The sequence below is a fragment of the Maniola jurtina genome, chromosome 18, assembly GCF_905333055.1.
Source record: "Maniola jurtina chromosome 18, ilManJurt1.1, whole genome shotgun sequence".
Taxonomy (NCBI): domain Eukaryota; kingdom Metazoa; phylum Arthropoda; class Insecta; order Lepidoptera; family Nymphalidae; genus Maniola; species Maniola jurtina.
Window position 1 is genome coordinate 9,198,791 of NC_060046.1, and position 19,285 is coordinate 9,218,075.

The 19,285-nt window shown below is 37.9% G+C and overlaps 1 protein-coding gene and 1 long non-coding RNA gene across 3 annotated transcripts in view; both read left to right on the forward strand.

Annotated features, from left to right (window-relative positions):
- Window positions 1–19,285, forward strand: part of LOC123874150 (actin-binding Rho-activating protein-like) — a 51,911-nt gene that overhangs the window by 5,697 nt on the left and 26,929 nt on the right. For both annotated transcript variants that reach the window (XM_045919357.1, XM_045919356.1), the window contains exon 2: window positions 17,711–17,847. In XM_045919357.1, coding sequence (XP_045775313.1) covers window positions 17,711–17,847 — 137 coding nt within the window. The remainder of the gene's footprint in view (window positions 1–17,710; window positions 17,848–19,285) is intronic.
- Window positions 9,618–16,913, forward strand: LOC123874152. Its single transcript, XR_006797843.1, has 2 exons — window positions 9,618–9,664; window positions 16,846–16,913. It is a non-coding gene; the product is annotated as an uncharacterized LOC123874152 (long non-coding RNA).

Below are 19,285 nucleotides of genomic sequence, written 5' to 3' on the forward strand. Positions count from 1 at the left end.
ATATTAGTGTGATTCAAGCATTCGATCATAAACAAAAGATCTATGAATATCTTAGATATGATAAAAATACCTAGTTTCATGAATTACTGTGTTCTAGTTTTTACTCACACGCCGGAAAAGTGCCGGATGCTCGGCAATGTCACTCGTTAATAATGAGATTTATGAGTGTCATAAATTATGGTTTAAATACCTAAGTTCATGAATCACTATGTATAATAGTACTGCTATAATTATCATAGTTTTTATACTCATGTCGAAAAATTGCCAGCATCGCTGCGTATAAATTTAACTGTAGTAGGTATGTGATAATATTAATAATCAAATACCATTAAGTATGATTTGAACACCTAGTTTCATGAATCATGGTACCTATTTACACTCACGCGGGAAATTGGCCAAAAAATCTAATAATAGGTGATAATAAAATACTTCGAAATACTACTAGGTAAATACCAGCCAATGACACTGATCCATAAATCCTAAAAGTACTAGTTTCATAAATTATGATTTAAACACTTAGTTCTATGAGTCACGGTACCTATTTCAGTTTTTATTTTACGCTGAAAACTTGCCCTCGCATTACAATAATCACTAAATACCAGACAATGGCACTACTCTATTGAGATCTATTTGTTACATAGTCTCGTTTAAGAGGGCTCTCTCCGTCACTCGCTTCATACAATCGTAGTTCCAATTTCATTTGAATATTAAGCAACCAAAGTCCATGAAATTTTGCAGACATATTCTAGAAACTAATATCTATGTCTGTGGTTTTCCAGATTTCTGTTAAAATATCCGGTTTCAAAGTTACGCGGTCTTAATACATACAAATCTTTGAGCCCCTGTAATTTTAAAACTACATATTTTTAGAAAAATCTAGAACACCACAGACACAGATATTAGTTTCTAGAATATGTCTGCAAAATTTCATGGACTTTGGTTGCTTAATATTGAAATGAAATTGGAACTACGATTGTATGGAGCAAGTGACGGAGAGAGCCCTGTTAATATGGAACACAGCCAACATGTGCAAGCTCGGCGAAGCGTTTGATTGTCACAAATAAAACTCGTTTGTGCTACGTAATACATAATAATACATTATTAATATAATCATCAAGATTGTATTGTATTGTACCTAATTGGCTGATATACAAATTCCAACTATCAAATGTTAATAATACCACATGAGCAGATACTATTTTCGAAGCTATATTAACATGTTTTGGTAGTAAATAACTACCTCATATTTTATAAAGAGATCCAGTTTTTACAAGAGATAGGTAGACAGGTAGGAACAAAAATTATAGACCCATCTGTACCTATCTAATAGAAGGCTCGGAACTCACGAATGGTTACTTAATTCAAAGTACGGCAATGTATGAGAGTATGCACATGAGTCAATTTTGGTGTACAAATTAAATGTATGATAAATGGAGGCAGTTATTTGACCGCCCGTGCGTGTCAACCCTAAGGCCTCATTTACATGAGAGCTTTTTTATCGTCCGTTAAAAAAGCGTCCAAATAGAACAAATGCATTCCCAAGATTCTGTTCACACGTAGAAAAGCGTTGACGTGTGAACATAATATACTCGGGAATACATCACACTTCACACTTATCACACTAATATTATAAAGGCGAAAGTTTGTATGTGTGCGTGCGTGTGTGTGTGTGTGTATGTTTGTTACTCCTTCACGCTAAAACTACTGGACGGATTTGGCTAAAATTTGGAATGTAGATAGATAATATCCTGGATTAGCACATAGGCTACTTTTTACTCCGGAAAATCAAAGAGTTCCCACGGGATTTCAAAAACCCTAATACCACGCGGGCGAAGTCGCGGGCATCGGCTAGTTTGTTATATTTGGACGCTTTTTCAACGGACGCTAAAAAAACTCTCGTGTAAATGGGGCCTAACAGAAGCTATGATACCGCTGAATTTTGGCATTACAAATTGTGAGAATAATTCATGAACACAATATGTGGATAGAACCCATCTGTCACGAAACAAAAAACAGCTTCTTGGGTGAAAAAATTGCGAAAACAAGTCAATTAATATGGAACGACTGAAAGCGCTAAGTGGCATAAGTCTACCTATACATATTAGGTACATCTATTTTGTTTCGTATGCCACGCCTTAAACATCATGAGGACATGAATTCTAAAATATTACTAGGAGATTAGATGAATAAAAGTCAAGTGGGAGGATTTTAATAAACGTTCGCTTGATAACAATATGTTTATCGCATTTTGAGACCCATATTTTTACCTCCACGAGTTATATTCCATACAGCCAGCCACTGAGCTAGTGAAACATGGAGGAACAAACCATATAACCTCACAACTTCATGGAAAGTTGTCACAATATTTCTAGGTAAACAATTATTTCTATTTCTTTAAGGGCCTGTTCCCACGGCAACAGAACAGAATGTTGCCGTGGGCCCTTACTCTTAATATTTACCGGAAAGATGGTACTAATAAACGTTTTAGCTAAACATATTTCGCCTTTAAAATACCCTAAGAATCGCGTCATAATATGACAAAAATAGCAACAAATTGATAAACAAAGAAAAGGCAGGCTCTTCGCCAATTTATTTAGTGACAAAAACCTTGACAGGTTTTATCTTGTACACCAGTCAAGTTTCAGCCATTTTTCGAGACATCACTGTCTCTTTTGCAGGTTTTTTTAGTATTTTTCATTCGTTTTTTTTTTAATTTAAAATGTTACAATTATTAAACTTACAACCAGCCTTATTTAATTACATTACAAATTATGCCTGCGTTGAATTGTGCCAAGAATTCTATTCGAATTTCCACGCTGGACAGCTGATCCTTTACGCAAAAAATGAGCTAGTCCTTCTGTCACCAGATGAGGTTATTAACCGCGATGAATTGTCTCGTATATTTTTTTTGCACTAAGACTCCATGGCCCCAGGGTCTCCACAGCAAAAATGTAACTCTCGACAAGAGTGGCATTCAACACTTACCGGTTTCAGCTATTTCTGGTGCGGCTACCGGTCTTGATGCTAACTCCCTGGTTTGAAACGGGGCGAATGTGTCAATTGCGTTCCAAGGAACCAGCGTCAATTTATCAGGTCTCTTGCTATCATCCCAACTAATCCCTGCCGGCTCAATGAGCGCAGGAATATCTGTCTCTAGTAATATTTTGTGCCTAAACTCTCTGCATCTAACGTCATGTCCATCATAGAAACTATTTCTCAATGCAAATTTGACAATTTCCCTTGGGAAATATATTTTATCCTATATAGATATTGGATCATATTATTTGTACATTCAAGACAATATTTACCGTCATACTAATTGTACATCAATAAACTATTTATATTTTACGAGTAGGTATACTTCTATCAAATAGAAAATATTTTCTGTTTGATACTTTAGTTTTACAAGTGTTTTCGAATAGTCTTCCATTTGGAGTGCCCTTCCTATACCGAGACGAATTCCTATGGATTTTTATTTCGAGTAGATATTTCTAAAGTATCACTATCTGGGTAACTTGCTGATTTAATTTGAAATAATATTTAGAAATCGAGACAGGTATAGTGACGAAAACTTTCTTATATATCTATTCGGAGCTTTTGATAAATTGACATAGTGGGCTAATTGCACTTTATAGATACTGTGCAATAGTGGCTGTTTTAACTGAGATATACGAGGCAGGTTAGCTACGATAAATCTTATTTATATAGACGGATTGAAAAGTGCGCGGTCTCACATAAAAGTAGTTACCCACTATATTTCTTAGTATATTGTTCTCAATGAATTCATACATTCTTTGGTTGTCACAATGATAAATTTTGTTGCTGCCAAATTGCGGTTTTCAGAGTTAAATCAGACCTAAAGCAATGTTTTTGGAAAACAGAAATTTTTACACGTAAGTTGTTGCCGTTGACTTTCTTGATGAATTATTGTGTGTTTACAAGATACTTACTGTACGTAAGGCACAGAAAGGGAGTTGAGGAAAAATCGGAGGGAGGCGTTTGCCCAGTCGTAGGTTAATAGGCTAATTTAGATCAGATTAGACGTAAGGTACAGAACCATCAAGGCAAGATTTCTATGCGCACTTATTTTTTTGTTTTTTTTTTGTTTTCTAATACACGCATACAATAGAAGCCGACAAGATAATATTATTTTTGGACCGTAACTGCACGTCGAGACAAATTTCGTTGACGGCTGTCTTGATCTGGCAGACAAATTTCAGTTTTTTTACGATATTTTCCATTCGCTGAAAGAAAATAAATAAGATCTGAAGATGTTTTTCCGTATAACTTTATCAAATATCTTTATCGAAGGTTCTTAGCACAAAATCGCGTCTCAAAAATACCAAAGGATTGTGAATCTAGTTTCCGAAGCAGTTAGAATAATGAACTTTCTTAAGCCAGATTTGATTTTTTAATTTTAATTTTTTATTATTGTGATTCTACTCTTCACTAAAAAATTACGACATAATATATTTTCATCTACGTTGTAGAGATATATCGTTTACTGACCTATCCTATCTACTAACTATATACCTAGCTATTTTTAGTACATTTTAATAACTACATATGTAAATACGAATATTATATCAAATAGGTATTTAAATTTAGCTCAATTAATCACTATCACAAGTCAGTAAATTCTTAACAACTTCTCAATCAAAGTCCGGTCAACCGTATTAGTATCGATGGACCAAAATATTTACTTGCCCTTCATCAAAAGATATTATAATATAAAAAATATAGGTAGGAAACTAGATTCACACAACGGAAAAGTTCAGTGCCGTAAACACCTCGTTATTAATTCTCAAGCTTACCAAACATATTCCGTAACAACTTCGTAACTGTTCGATACACAAGGTTCGTACCCATATCGTACCTATTCTACTAAAAAAACATATTACGCCTAATTTTAACTTCTAAATACCAAAAGCGTTCCCGTTAACGCTCCGAGACTCGGAAGTTTGAGTCATATTAAAACCATCACTCAATACGCGAGGCAGGCAAGGCTGGCACAAGGTTACGATGACTCATATTGCTTTTTTTTCTCTCGTCTGGCTTTACACTGATTAGCCAATGTCAAGTTTGTAATTATTCACAAGGAAACTTTATGTATAAGTATGGACTTCGTCTGTGCCGGCGCCCGCCGACATACACGCGGCGCCCCTTTAGAGCGCTTCCCAGTCAGTTCCACCACCAATAAACACCAGCAGAACACAAAAACCGGCCACTTCTAACAAAAAAACACTCCAAAAAGGCACAACTCGCGCGCCGGCAAACGCCACCACAGACGAAGTCCCTCATATTGCTATCCACCCAGGATTTGGATATTCACCTCAGATTAACTACTTTTAAGGACGTATTTGCACACTTGTATAGATTTTCGGTACGCTTTGTGGCTAAAATATACTAAGTAAATTGGAACTACAGATTGCTAAAAATAGATTGGTCCTTTATCTCCAGAGATCGAGTAATTTTTTGATAAAATCATTAATTTTGATACTATAAGAACGATTTTCCTTCACCTCTTCCACGCAGAATTAACGATTTAGGGTCAAGTTTAGGTACATTTTTCTCAGTTTACGTACGGATTTTATTCTTCTAATAAATATTTTCCGTTAGCACATAATGTGCACCTCAAAAAATAGGATTATTATATTAATAATAGTATAAAAATAAATAAAAACATCGTGTATAAATTTTTCACGTATTTTGCTTCAACCGCAAACCTTAATACAGTGCACTAAGGGTTATTTTGATATTGGGCAGGCAATGGTATGATTTCAAAATTATATCAGTCAGCGGCCAGCCGCCTTCGTGGGTGGTCTCTGCGTCGGTTGCTATAATTTTTTGATGTGGAAAAGATCGCTGTACGAACACAAAATAGTTCGACAAAACCCTAACTGATATTTATAGGTACTTATTCCGTGATTGTGCTGATATTTTGGCAAGGTAAGATAATAATGATAATATTATGTACCTATTATCACATTTTATCGTTAGCTGGATTTTTTTCTTGAGCATGATAGTGATCTGATAGTGAACTTCGAAGGCTGCGACAGGAACTTGAAGACTAGAAGAACTAGATGTGTCCAGTTTGGGCTCGTTTTCTTAGTCATGACGAGATCTTACCTCCGGATTTGTGGAGTGACCTGATGGTATACCTCGGAAGTCACTATTGGAACTCGGAGACGAATAGAGCTAGGTGTTTTGAGCTTGGGCTCATTTTCTTAGACATGATGAGATCTTACCTCCGGATTTGTGGAGTGACCTGATGGTATACCTCGGAAGTCACTATTGGAACTCGGAGACGAATAGAGCTAGGTGTTTCGAGTTTGGGCTCATTTTCTTAGTCATGATGAGATCTTACCTCCGGATTTGTGGAGTGACCTGATGGTATACCTCGGAAGTCACTATTGGAACTCGGAGACGAATAGAGCTAGGTGTTTCGAGTTTGGGCTCATTTTCTTAGTAATGATGAGATCTTACCTCCGGATTTGTGGAGTGACCTGATGGTATACCTCGGAAGTCACTATTGGAACTCGGAGACTAATAGAGCTAGGTGTTTCGAGTTTGGGCTCATTTTCTTAGTCATGATGAGATCTTACCTCCGGATTTGTGGAGTGACCTGATGGTATACCTCGGAAGTCACTATTGGAACTCGGAGACGAGTAGAGCTAGGTGTTTCGAGTTTGGGCTCATTTTCTTAGTAATGATGAGATCTTACCTCCGGATTTGTGGAGTGACCTGATGGTATACCTCGGAAGTCACTATTGGAACTCGGAGACGAATAGAGCTAGGTGTTTCGAGTTTGGGCTCATTTTCTTAGTCATGATGAGATCTTACCTCCGGATTTGTGGAGTGACCTGATGGTATACCTCGGAAGTCACTATTGGAACTCGGAGACGAGTAGAGCTAGCTGTTTCGAGTTTGGGCTCATTTTCTTAGTCATGATGAGATCTTACCTCCGGATTCGTGAAGTGACCTGATGGTATACCTCGGATGTCACTATTGGAACTCGGAGACGGATAAAGCTAGCTGTTTCGAGTTCGGGCTCATTTTCTTAGTCATGATGAGATCTTACCTCCGGATTTGTGGAGTGACCTGATGGTATACCTCGGAAGTCACTATTGGAACTTACAAAACGAGCTCAAACTCATAACATCTAACTCTACTCGACTCGAAAGTCCAATAGTGGCTTTTGAAGTATACCTTCAGAGCACTCCAACAAGTTTCAAGGTGTAATCTCGTCATAACTAACAAAACGAGCCCAAACTCGAAACACCTAGCTCTATTCGTCTCCGAGTTCCAATAGTGACTTCCAAGGTATACCATCAGGTCACTCCACAAATCCGGAGGTAAGATCTCATCATGACTAAGAAAATGAGCTCAAACTCGAAAAACCTAGCTCTATTCGTCTCCGAGTTCCAATAGTGGCTTCCGAGGTATACCATCAGGTCACTCCACAAATCCGGAGGTAAGATCTCATCATGACTAAGAAAATGAGCCCAAACTCGAAACACCTAGCTCTATTCGTCTCCGAGTTCCAATAGTGACTTCCGAGGTATACCATCAGGTCACTCCACAAATCCGGAGGTAAGATCTCATCATGACTAAGAAAATGAGCCCAAACTCGAAACACCTAGCTCTATTCGTCTCCGAGTTCTAATAGTGACTTCCGATGATATCATCAGGTCACTCCACAAATCCGGAGGTAAGATCTCATCATGACTAAGAAAATGAGTCCAAACTCGAAACACCTAGCTCTATTCGTCTTCGAGTTCCAATAGTGACTTCCAAAGTATACCATCAGGTCACTCCACAAATCCGGAGGTAAGATCTCATCATGACTAAGAAAATGAGCCCAAACTCGAAACACCTAGCTCTATTCGTCTCCGAGTTCCAATAGTGACTTCCGAGGTATACCATCAGGTCACTTCACAAATCCGGAGGTAACATCTCATCATGACTAAGAAAATGAGCCCAAACTCGAATCACCTAGCTCTATTCGTCTCCGAGTTCCAATAGTGACTTCCGAGGTATACCATCAGGTCACTCCACAAATCCGGAGGTAAGATCTCATCATGACTAAGAAAATGAGCCCAAACTCGAAACACCTAGCTCTATTCGTCTCCGAGTTCCAATAGTGACTTCCGAGGTGTACCATCAGGTCACTCCACAAATCCGGAGGTAAGATCTCGTCATGACTAAGAAAATGAGCCCCAACTCGAAACACCTAGCTCTATTCGTCTCCGAGTTCCAATAGTGACTTCCGAGGTATACCATCAGGTCACTCCACAAATCCGGAGGTAAGATCTCATCATTACTAAGAAAATGAGCCCAAACTCGAAACACCTAGCTCTATTCGTCTCCGAGTTCCAATAGTGACTTCCGAGGTATACCATCAGGTCACTCCACAAATCCGGAGGTAAGATCTCATCATGACTAAGAAAATGAGCCCAAACTCGAAACACCTAGCTCTATTCGTCTCCGAGTTCCAATAGTGACTTCCGAGGTATACCATCAGGTCACTCCACAAATCCGGAGGTAAGATCTCATCATGACTAAGAAAATGAGCCCAAACTCGAAACACCTAGCTCTATTCGTCTCCGAGTTCCAATAGTGACTTCCGAGGTATACCATCAGGTCACTCCACAAATCCGGAGGTAAGATCTCATCATGACTAAGAAAATGAGCCCAAACTCGAAACACCTAGCTCTATTCGTCTCCGAGTTCCAATAGTGACTTCCAAGGTATACCATCAGGTCACTCCACAAATCCGGAGGTAAGATCTCATCATGACTAAGAAAATGAGCCCAAACTCGAAACACCTAGCTCTATTCGTCTCTGAGTTCCAGTAGTAGGTTCCAAAGTATGCAATTTCATCAAGTCGGGAGGTAATGTAATGCTATCCTTCTCAGATTATTTTAGTCATAGTAGGAGCTCATAATTTCATAAGCATGGAAATGTTGTTCATTGCCAAGAAGTCATGGTGAAATATTTCATCATCAGACCCTTAGTCTGTAGGCACTGTTCTACTTACTGTATTATTGTCAAGATACATATTTAAAAAAAAAACTGTTAAAAAAAATAGATGACCAAATATAAAATAAAATAAAAATATCAAAGTATCAAAATCAAGTCGATTCACTCATTTTGACGCAGCTGTGTGCGTGTGGGCAGTGTACTTATGTAGTAGTGCAATTTTGATACCTATTCATTTTGCAAAGACGTCCTTAAATCAAAACAATCGACATTCATTGCTGTTCTTTGTTCCCTTCAACTAGTACATATAAATATTTTTACAGAATTCAGATTTTTACAGAAATCTGCTCGATTTTAAATTGCTTTTTGTATGCGTATAATAAAAGGATTTTTTATTGACATAGACTCAGTGTTGACCTTGTAAAGACGCCCATCTAGATCCCTTTCAAAGGAAATAGAAATAACGTAGTATTTCTATTTCCTACGTTATATATTACGTTGGATAACTTCTTCTTTGTCAGCCCTTATTTATCCATTTTTAGGGTTCCGTACCTCAAAAGAAAAAACAGAACCCTTATAGAATCACTTTGTCGTCTGTCTGTCTATCTGTCTGTATGTCTGTCTTTCTGTCAAAAAACCTATAGGGTACTTTCCGTTGTCCTAGAATCATTAAATTTGGCAGGTAGGTAGGTCTTATAGCACAGATACAGGAATAAATCTTAAAACCGCGAATTTGTGTTTATCGGCGCAATAATGAGACACGTAATTCATAGATCGAATGACGAGTAGAATCCTCAAGGACGCATCGTACGTCGTCGACGTTTCCGAACCCCACCGCCACGATAGTATTTAAAAGCGAAGCGGTCCAGCGGAGCGGCATTCTATTATCGACAGTCGAAGTGATAACACGTTGAATTTGTCTACCTTTTTAATTTATTCGGTTTAGTTTGACAGTTAATTGTAACTTTGGTTTAAATGTTGAGTTTCTTAACTTCTTTCAAATTTGTTCGTTTAAGTTTGACGGTTAAATGTAATTTCGGTTAAAATATTGTAAATCGAATCTTATTGTAAATCAAATCTTTGAAAAGAGCAACCGCTGAGTTTCTTGCTGGTTCTTCTCGGCAGGAAAGGCGTTCCGAACCAGTGGTAGATTCATTTGATGATTCAAAAGTATTTGTAAAGGTTTATTTGGATAAAAGTAATATTAAAGATGGTTAAAAGTTTGATAATAAACTGTGATGAATAATAACAATGGCGCGAGTTTTATTGGAGCTAGTTCTCCTACTCTTACATCAGAAGTGGGATGAATCAACGCCAATTACCATCATCGCCTCGCTAATAGCAACGGCATTTCTGGATAATACTTTAGAGACATAGATTGAGAAATAATGAATAGATTTTAGCCGTTTATTTTCAAACTTCAACCCTGATGTGAAAGAAATGAATATGATTTAAAATACAACGAAGTGCGACTGAAAGCAGCTAGCGCTCATTTAGGAGCAGTAAAATCGTGGGAATGTTTGCTTAAAACCACGACACGGAGTACAGTACCAGTTTTAGAACAATCAATCCAAGGAGTATAACCTGAGTGAATTGGCATACGTATGATGTTGGATAAGTGAAATAATGGCTGAAGGTATCCAAAGTCTGGAACGTGATACAAACCTAAGATTTCAAAGATAGTTGCCGACAGAAGATGACGTGCCTGGCGTGGTGTGAGCTGTTTTATTTGTCATCATTTCATTTATTATTATCATAATCTTTATTTATTTTTCCAGTGGTAGGCCGCTATTAGAAGCAGATGTGTTTTGTAAAGCTTCACAGGTGTATTTCTTTGAAACGTAAGTAAGGTGAAAACATTTACTTTACTATTTCGTGGTCCCAAGATGATAGTAGACGGGTTTAAGCAATTTATCGGACTCCTGTTGTGTTTCTGGATAGTTCCGTTTTTTTTTTGTCTTCAAAATCGTTTTTGATTATTCGTAGATTTCGCTGTTAATGGCGAACCGTTGAATATTCTTGAATTTCACAGCAGTCACTTTGAGAGGTCATAATAGCATAGTATTTTTGTTTTTTTAAGTGACCCTTAATACCGTACTAGATCAAGGGCTTGTTTTATGGTGGAATACTATTACCAAGGACCAAGCTACTGACTGGATGTTGTGTCATATAGAATCGGTTGTTTTCTTCGTAATACAGGTTTATCGAATAACTTTGACAAACTCTGTGGTGAGCTGACGGGTCTGTGCGAGGTGACTCAACGGCTTTGGTGATTTGCTGATCATTTTCCATTTCCGTTAAAAGTATTGGCTCCGTTAGGAAGTGTTGTTGGGAAAACTAAATTGTCTTTCTTGGCCGTTGGTTATGAATATCTTTTGTAGGATTTAATCTCAGAGATTTTTAATTTTTTTTTTAAGTTGATATTTTAATAGTTGTTCCGCGTGTTTCTCAGACCACTGCCGCATTTGGCGGATTAAACATTTGTGGGTACATGGATTGCTCGATTAGTTATTTGGAGCCCGAATCCAAGCTATCTTAAAGACTTACTGGAACATCTTCGTATTGGCCATTTCTTTCGAGTTTCTCGTTCGGTTCAGACTTATTCTAATTACAAGTTTCGCACTTAAACGTTTCCGTGTGTTGTGCGTGCCAATGCCAAATATCAACGATACGTAGAACCGGTATCCCAGTTTCCTTTTTGTCTTAAATGATAGTAGTGAATAAATTTTTAAGGTTTCATTTTTCAACCAAGATACGAGTCTTGTAGTCATAAATTTGTTGAATGTTCATAAGTTTGGTTCATTAAGAAGGCCATTATTGTAAAGAATTTTCTACTAAGTAATTTACTTGGACGATTGACAGACAATTTAAATCAGTTTTAATAACACCATCCCATATTAAGATCAAGCTCAAGCTTTACGAGAAAGCTAAAAATGTCTAATCAAACCTTCAGTGGAATACATCAAATCACACCATAAAGCGATCCTAAAAGAGATGAAAGTACTGACTTAATCACGGCATATCTGAGGTACTTATTGTCTACTGACGAGAAAAGGTTGTCATGGGCAGAATGGCCGAACATGTTCTCAAATTATGTAATTCACCCAAGAAATCAATGAGACCACATCGGTGATGACTGACTGACAGACCTCACTTGTTCCTGAAGTGCAATCTAAATTTTAATTTCAAGGCGATCGACGTGGTTTCATAATTTAACTGTTTTGACGTGTTCCTATTATCAACTAATTATGAAATTCGCCCAATCGGCGATGAGTTGATGACTGACTAACAGACCTCGCTTGTTCCTGTAGTGCAATCCAAATTTTAATTTCAAGGTGTTGACGCGATTTTATAATTTAAGTGCTTCCATGTGTTCCTATTATCTACCAAATAGTACAGACCTCATAAAGAGATGTGTTTGCGAATCCACTTTTTCTCTTCTTATTGTTACAAATTTTTGGTACCAACCAAATACGAACAGATAATAACATTACAATTGTCGTGATTCGATTAAATTTACTGTTTAATAATTCCATAATTATTCAAAGTTTTGAGTAAATCGTGTTTGTCCATAGTCAATATTATTTTCAAGTGGCAACTTTAACAATATTGGCAATATCATTTTTTATGTTGGCAGTCTTGTGATATGTTTGAATCGACCAATAGCAAGTGGCGCGGGTATTTTTATGATAAAATGGCGTGAAGTGGTAGGGAGATTTTTGGGGTAGGCACGCTAACCAGCGGCAGAGCGGCATTCATTACGTGTGGTGTTTCGACAGAGTGAAGTAGTGAAAGGACTTCTTGAGTCAGTACTCTGAAAGTGATTTTAAGTTGCAGTTGTAATTGGTGAGTTCGTTCCAATTTGTACAGATAATGTGAATTTACATACGTGTGGATATTGTTGGTTAGAAATGTTGATTAGACGGTTGAGATAGTAGTTACGATGGAGCCAATCTAGTGTAGGGTACCGTCGCCCAGTTACTTGTTGTTATTATAATCAGAGTTCTACAGGTCGGTGACACATATCAGATCTAGTTATAGAATCCCGTGGTGTTTTATGAATTCGTAACGCTGGGTGTTGTATATATCAAAACCGATTCATTATTCTGCGGCTCTGGTCAGAGACACTTCTCAGTAGACACGGTCTGTCGTACTTACTGTAGGTTTTAGAGTTGTGGTTACCTTATGTGGTTTCCGTTGGTTGAGGTCATAGTACTAGTTGTGGTAGCTAGGCTAGATGGTCGGTTTGGGACCGGTATAGGGGTGGAAGAGCCGGTCTAGATAGAGTTGGGGTTTTGTATTTATCAAACAATGATACAAAAAAAAAAAAAACAATGGGATAGTAATGATAAAAAAAAGAGGATAAATATTTAAAAAAAAGGGTAATACCGCAAAAAAAAAAAAAAAAACAAACAAAAAGATAAACAATGCAAAAAAAAAAAAAAAAAAAAAAGAAAGAAAAAAAAAAAAAAAACTGATAATAATATTGTATAAAATGTTAACGTAAAAGCTGAAGTAAGAATATCCTCTGAACATGAATATTACTGAACAATAGACGTGAACTTCATCGAAGTAAACCAATGGGACCAGAAGAAAAGTTTGCCACGATTAACGAACGTTTGGAAAGCGTACCAAAATTTGAAGTACAAAGTAATGTGGCCGTATCGGCTATGAGTAAACGTAATAGTACGGCAAAGTGAGGATTTGACGCGCAGACTGACGTGCTTTTATAAGTTAAGTACTTTTCCATTATTTAAGTGTAAACGGCAAGGCCAATATGAGCGCTGAGGCTCTGAGGCTGAACCAATATTAGCGCTGAGGCTTGAGGTTCCGCCGTCATCACTTTTTACTATCTTTCCGAAGGTGTAAACGTCAAGGCCAAAATGAGCGCTGAGGCTCTGAGGCTGAACCAAAATTAACGCTGAGGTTATGAGGTTCTGGCGTCATCACTTGGGGTTTCAATTATCCTTAAAGTCCATTTGATGTGTGAACCAAAATTAGCGCTGAGGCTATGAGGTTGTAACGTCATTTGTGCTTTAAGATAATTGAAATGTGAAAAAAAAAAAAAAAAAAAAGCAAAAAATGGTTACTGAACCGAAATTAGCGCTGAGGCTATGAGGTTCTGATGATCACTTATGTGTTTTCAATTGTCTTGTAATTCATGTGTCAACGTCAAGGCTAAAATGAGCGCCGAGGCTCTGAGGCTGAACCAAAATTAGCGCTGAGGCTATGAGGTTCTGACGTTGTCACTTATGTGTTCCAAGATAATTGAAATGTGTTTACGTGAAGGCTATGAGTTAACGTGAAAGCTAATATGGGTGTCGAGGCCCTGAGGCTATGAGATTCTTAACGTGATAAGAGTGTTGAGGAACCATTTTTGATTTCGAAATTATAAGGGTTTATGTGTGTGTGATGTTGGTTTACTAATTTATGCACTTTATTGCAGAGAAAAAGGACGAGAGTAGGCGCAGGGACGCGCCTATGATCAGTATGGCCGTATCGGCGCAATAATGAGACACGTAATTCATAGATCGAATGACGAGTAGAATCCTCAATGACGCATCGTACGTCGTCGACGTTTCCGAACCCCACCGCCACGATAGTATTTAAAAGCGAAGCGGTCCAGCGGAGCGGCATTCTATTATCGACAGTCGAAGTGATAACACGTTGAATTTGTCTATCTTTTTAATTTATTCGGTTTAGTTTGACAGTTAATTGTAACTTTGGTTTAAATGTTGAGTTTCTTAACTTCTTTCAAATTTGTTCGTTTAAGTTTGACGGTTAAATGTAATTTCGGTTAAAATATTGTAAATCGAATCTTATTGTAAATCAAATCTTTGAAAAGAGCAACCGCTGAGTTTCTTGCTGGTTCTTCTCGGCAGGAAAGGCGTTCCGAACCAGTGGTAGATTCATTTGATGATTCAAAAGTATTTGTAAAGGTTTATTTGGATAAAAGTAATATTAAAGATGGTTAAAAGTTTGATAATAAACTGTGATGAATAATAACAATGGCGCGAGTTTTATTGGAGCTAGTTCTCCTACTCTTACATGTTTACATCATTAAAAAAAAATTAAAATGTGTTTCAATTTTCAAAGTAAGATAACTATACCAAGTGGGGTATCATATGAAAGGGCTTTACTTGTACATTCTAAAACAGATTTTTATGTATAATAGTTTTTGATTTATCGTGCAAAATGTTGGAAAAAATACCCGACTACGGAACCCTCAGTGCGCGAGTCTGACTCGCACTTGGCCGGTTTTTAGACATGAGCCTCCTCTCAATATGTTGGCCATTCTTCCCAGTGCTGGGCGAGCCTCCTTCAACTTTTCCACGCAAGCTTGGTGAATTCGTCGAACCAATGCAACGAAATGGTTATTTTCTTTTTCCGTACTTGGTTTCCATTCCAATAGAAACGGGTCCATCGCGTCATCTATGGTTCTAGAAAGTCGCTCTACCGATCTCCATTTCTACCTAGACGTTAGATATACCTTTTCCCATTTTCATAATGAGCTTGAAGAATTTAGTTGCAATTCAGCACCGAACTTGATTCTGTCTCCGTAGGACAATTTTTATATACTTACTTGATAGGGCGCGACAGAACTTTACTTGGTGTCTTTCAAATTTCGCGGGAGCTCAGAATCTAAACTTGGAAAGCAAATCAAATACCTACAAAATTTCATCCAAATCATATTGCCTATTTTTTAATGAAATTAGGTACAACATATTTTATATTAGTACATTTTTAAGAGTCATTCCCTACTCGTCAAAAGATTATCGTTGGGTAAGTAGAAATAACGGACGTTGATTTTGTCAGTAATCTTCATTGATGTAGGCTGACAACGTATCAAACAAGTAATTCTTTAAAACTTTACCAAAATGGGCTTTAAACAAAAATTCCAAGTGGACTATTTTCAGTTTTCCTCATGTTTTCTTTCTCAATAAATATACTTCCTATGGCTGATGCATAAAGTTTTATGGCACCGTCTTGTATCAATAAATTTAATAGGGATACGATGATATGGGTGCTGAAAGAGGCGGGAAACCGCCATCATGAATATAGATGAAATATGGCGATCACCAAATATGCGGACGTCGTCCAAACCGACAGGTGTTGGCAATTTGTCATATATAAATCATACTCGTTATAATTATATTTGCATCTGCGTCAAACGTCTGCTTATTAGGATAATAAATCTAACGCTACCTAAGGGATAGCGAAGCGTCTACAGGGTCTAGCGACAGGCTGGGTCGCCTAAAGGAAACGGAAAAATGCGCTTGCTGTACATTTTAATATGAAACTGCGTCACCATTTTTCGAGATAAAAATAGTGCATTAGGTATGTCTTCCGGTCTTTACCTAACTCTAACTATACACAAGCAAAAAGTCACGTCGATCCCTTACTCCGTTGTGGCCTGATTGAAGGACAAACTAACACAATTTCACCTTTATGATATGGGTACCAACTGATAGTGATATTATGAACTCATTTTCATACTCAACGGCACGCCAGCAAGGGCATTAACAGTACGCGACAGATCGAGATTGCAATCGGGGTGGGGACTCCCCGCACACCCGTAGAGCCCGTGGGTGACGTGCGGGTATGCGGGGTGAATAGTATGTATATGTTTTCCAGCGTACTGTTCTGTAACTAGGTGGTGATAGTCTCAAGAGAAATTACGTATACATATTAATTACAGTTCCCAAAATATTTACCTACCTACCCAACAGGGAATTTAAGCAAGACCGATTACAAACGGGATGGGAATTCGTTAGATTAGTATTTTATCAAAGTCTTCATAGGGCCATAGTGTTATTCTCAAAATGCTGCTTTCGGAACGGATTAAGCAATCATGAAAGGCAGGTCGGTAGGTCTTCTAGCACAGGTATGGGGAAAAATCCGAACACCGTGAATTTGTGGTTACATCACAAGAAAAAAAATTAAATGGGATCATGAACAAATAATTAGTATTTTCAACTTTCAAAATAACATTAATATACCAAGTAAGGTATCATATGAAAGGGCTTTTTACCTGTACATTGTAAAACAGATTTTTAATTATTTTTATGCATAATAGTTTTTGCTTTATGAAATGTCGTACAAAATGTCGAAAAAATACGACTGAAGTACGAAACCTTCGGTGCGCGAGTCTGAATCGCACTTGGCCAGTTTTTTTAAATATAGGCAAGTATACAGAATAAAGTTTTCACATAAAATGAAACCTATAATGACCATAAAATAATCTTTGGAGCAAAACAGTTTACTGCCATTCTTCAAGATTTTTTTTGACCCAAAAACCCAAACGCAATTAACATTGACTCATCCATCACAGCCGTGACCTTACTCGTGTCTTTCAATGGATTTTCAATGGGCCATTTGTTTTTCACATTTAGTTTTCACACTCATTTCACTTCCTTTTTTCTGAAAAAAAGAGAAAGAAGCCGAATGATTAACTAACTGATAAAAAAAATCTAATTTAAGGTGGCACAATTTAGAAACCCGTGGGAACTCCTTGATTTTCCGGATTAAAAAGTAGCCTATGACACTCTAACTATACCTACCTACCCATGCAAAAAATCGTCGATACAGTGCTCCGTTCCGACGTGATTGAAGGACAAACCAACAGACAAACACACCTTCGCATTTATAAGATGAATAGAGCTAATGAATGAAAATTTTACCAATAAGTATAATAAAAAAATTAAGTCCAGTTCATTTTTGTCCCCAGAGTTCATCACTAACAGACCTTATATCAGCATTTGACAACAAAGCGCAGGCGCACTCAGAGTTACAGAAGATCACAGCATTCAGTGGGCAATTCGACAAAAACCACAAACCCACATTTTCCAAGGATGAATATGGCAAGTAAGTATTGATTAATAATACAGAACCTAATATCCCACCCCCATATATTCACAATGCGAAAGTGTGTTTGTATGTTAGTTACTTTTTTCCTCCTTTTCGCCTTGTCTTCGTTCGAGTGGAATTTTTAAAAACCATTTCAGAGAAAGTTTCTATGACACGCGTTGCGTCCACATATTTAATTAAGGAATATTTAAATACTGAAAAAAAAAACGATAAAGATGTAGACAAGAAATAAGTATACATAATATTATACCTAATTATAATACTATGTAGGTACATAGTAGTACTTAGGTACCTAAGTATGTAGCTTGAGCTTGGAGCTATTTGTAGCCATCACACGTAGTAGGTACTCATTTTATTAAATGCTCAAACCTTTTGTGTTTATCACTAACTGTCTTTATCGTGCTAAAATGTGTTTGTTTATTGAATTGTCATTCAATAAACAAACACATTTTAGCACGATATTAATAGGATTTGACTGTCAGCCGCAGCATTTATTGAATCAAACCAAACAGTATTTCGCGCCATAACTTTAAATCAGGCAAATATTTCGTTCGATCATGGAACCAATTCCAATTATAATAAGCGCCAAATGATTAAATTGTTTATTTTGATTTGATGCCATCATTTCATTTCGGAGGATTTCGGTATTTGGTCCGTTTGTTGTTAATTTAAACTACTAACGTAATTACGAAAATTCCGTAACCATTTACTTATACATATTACTCACTAGCCGATGCCCGCGACTTCGCCCGCGTGGATGTAGGTTTTTCGAAATCCCGTGTGAACTCTTTGATTTTCCGGGATAAAAAGTAGCCTATGTGCTAATCCAGGATATTATCTATCTCCATTCTAAATTTCAGCCAAATCCGTCCAGTAGTTTTTGCGTGAAGGAGTAACAAACACACACACACACACACACACACACACGCACGCACGCACGCACGCACGCACGCACGCACGCACGCACGCACGCACGCACGCACGCACGCACGCACGCACGCACGCACGCACGCACGCACGCACGCACGCACGCACGCACGCACGCACGCACGCACGCACGCACGCACGCACGCACGCACGCACGCACGCACGCACGCACGCACGCACGCACGCACGCACGCACGCACGCACGCACGCACGCACGCACACAGACACAGACACACACACAGACACACACACACACACACACACAGACACACACACACACACACACACACACACACACACACACACACACACACACACACACACACACACACACACACACACACACACACACACACACACACACACACACACACACACACACACACACACACACACACACACACACACACACACACACACACACACACACACACACACACACACACACACACACACACATACAAACTTTCGCCTTTATAATATTAGTGTGATCATCATAATCATCATT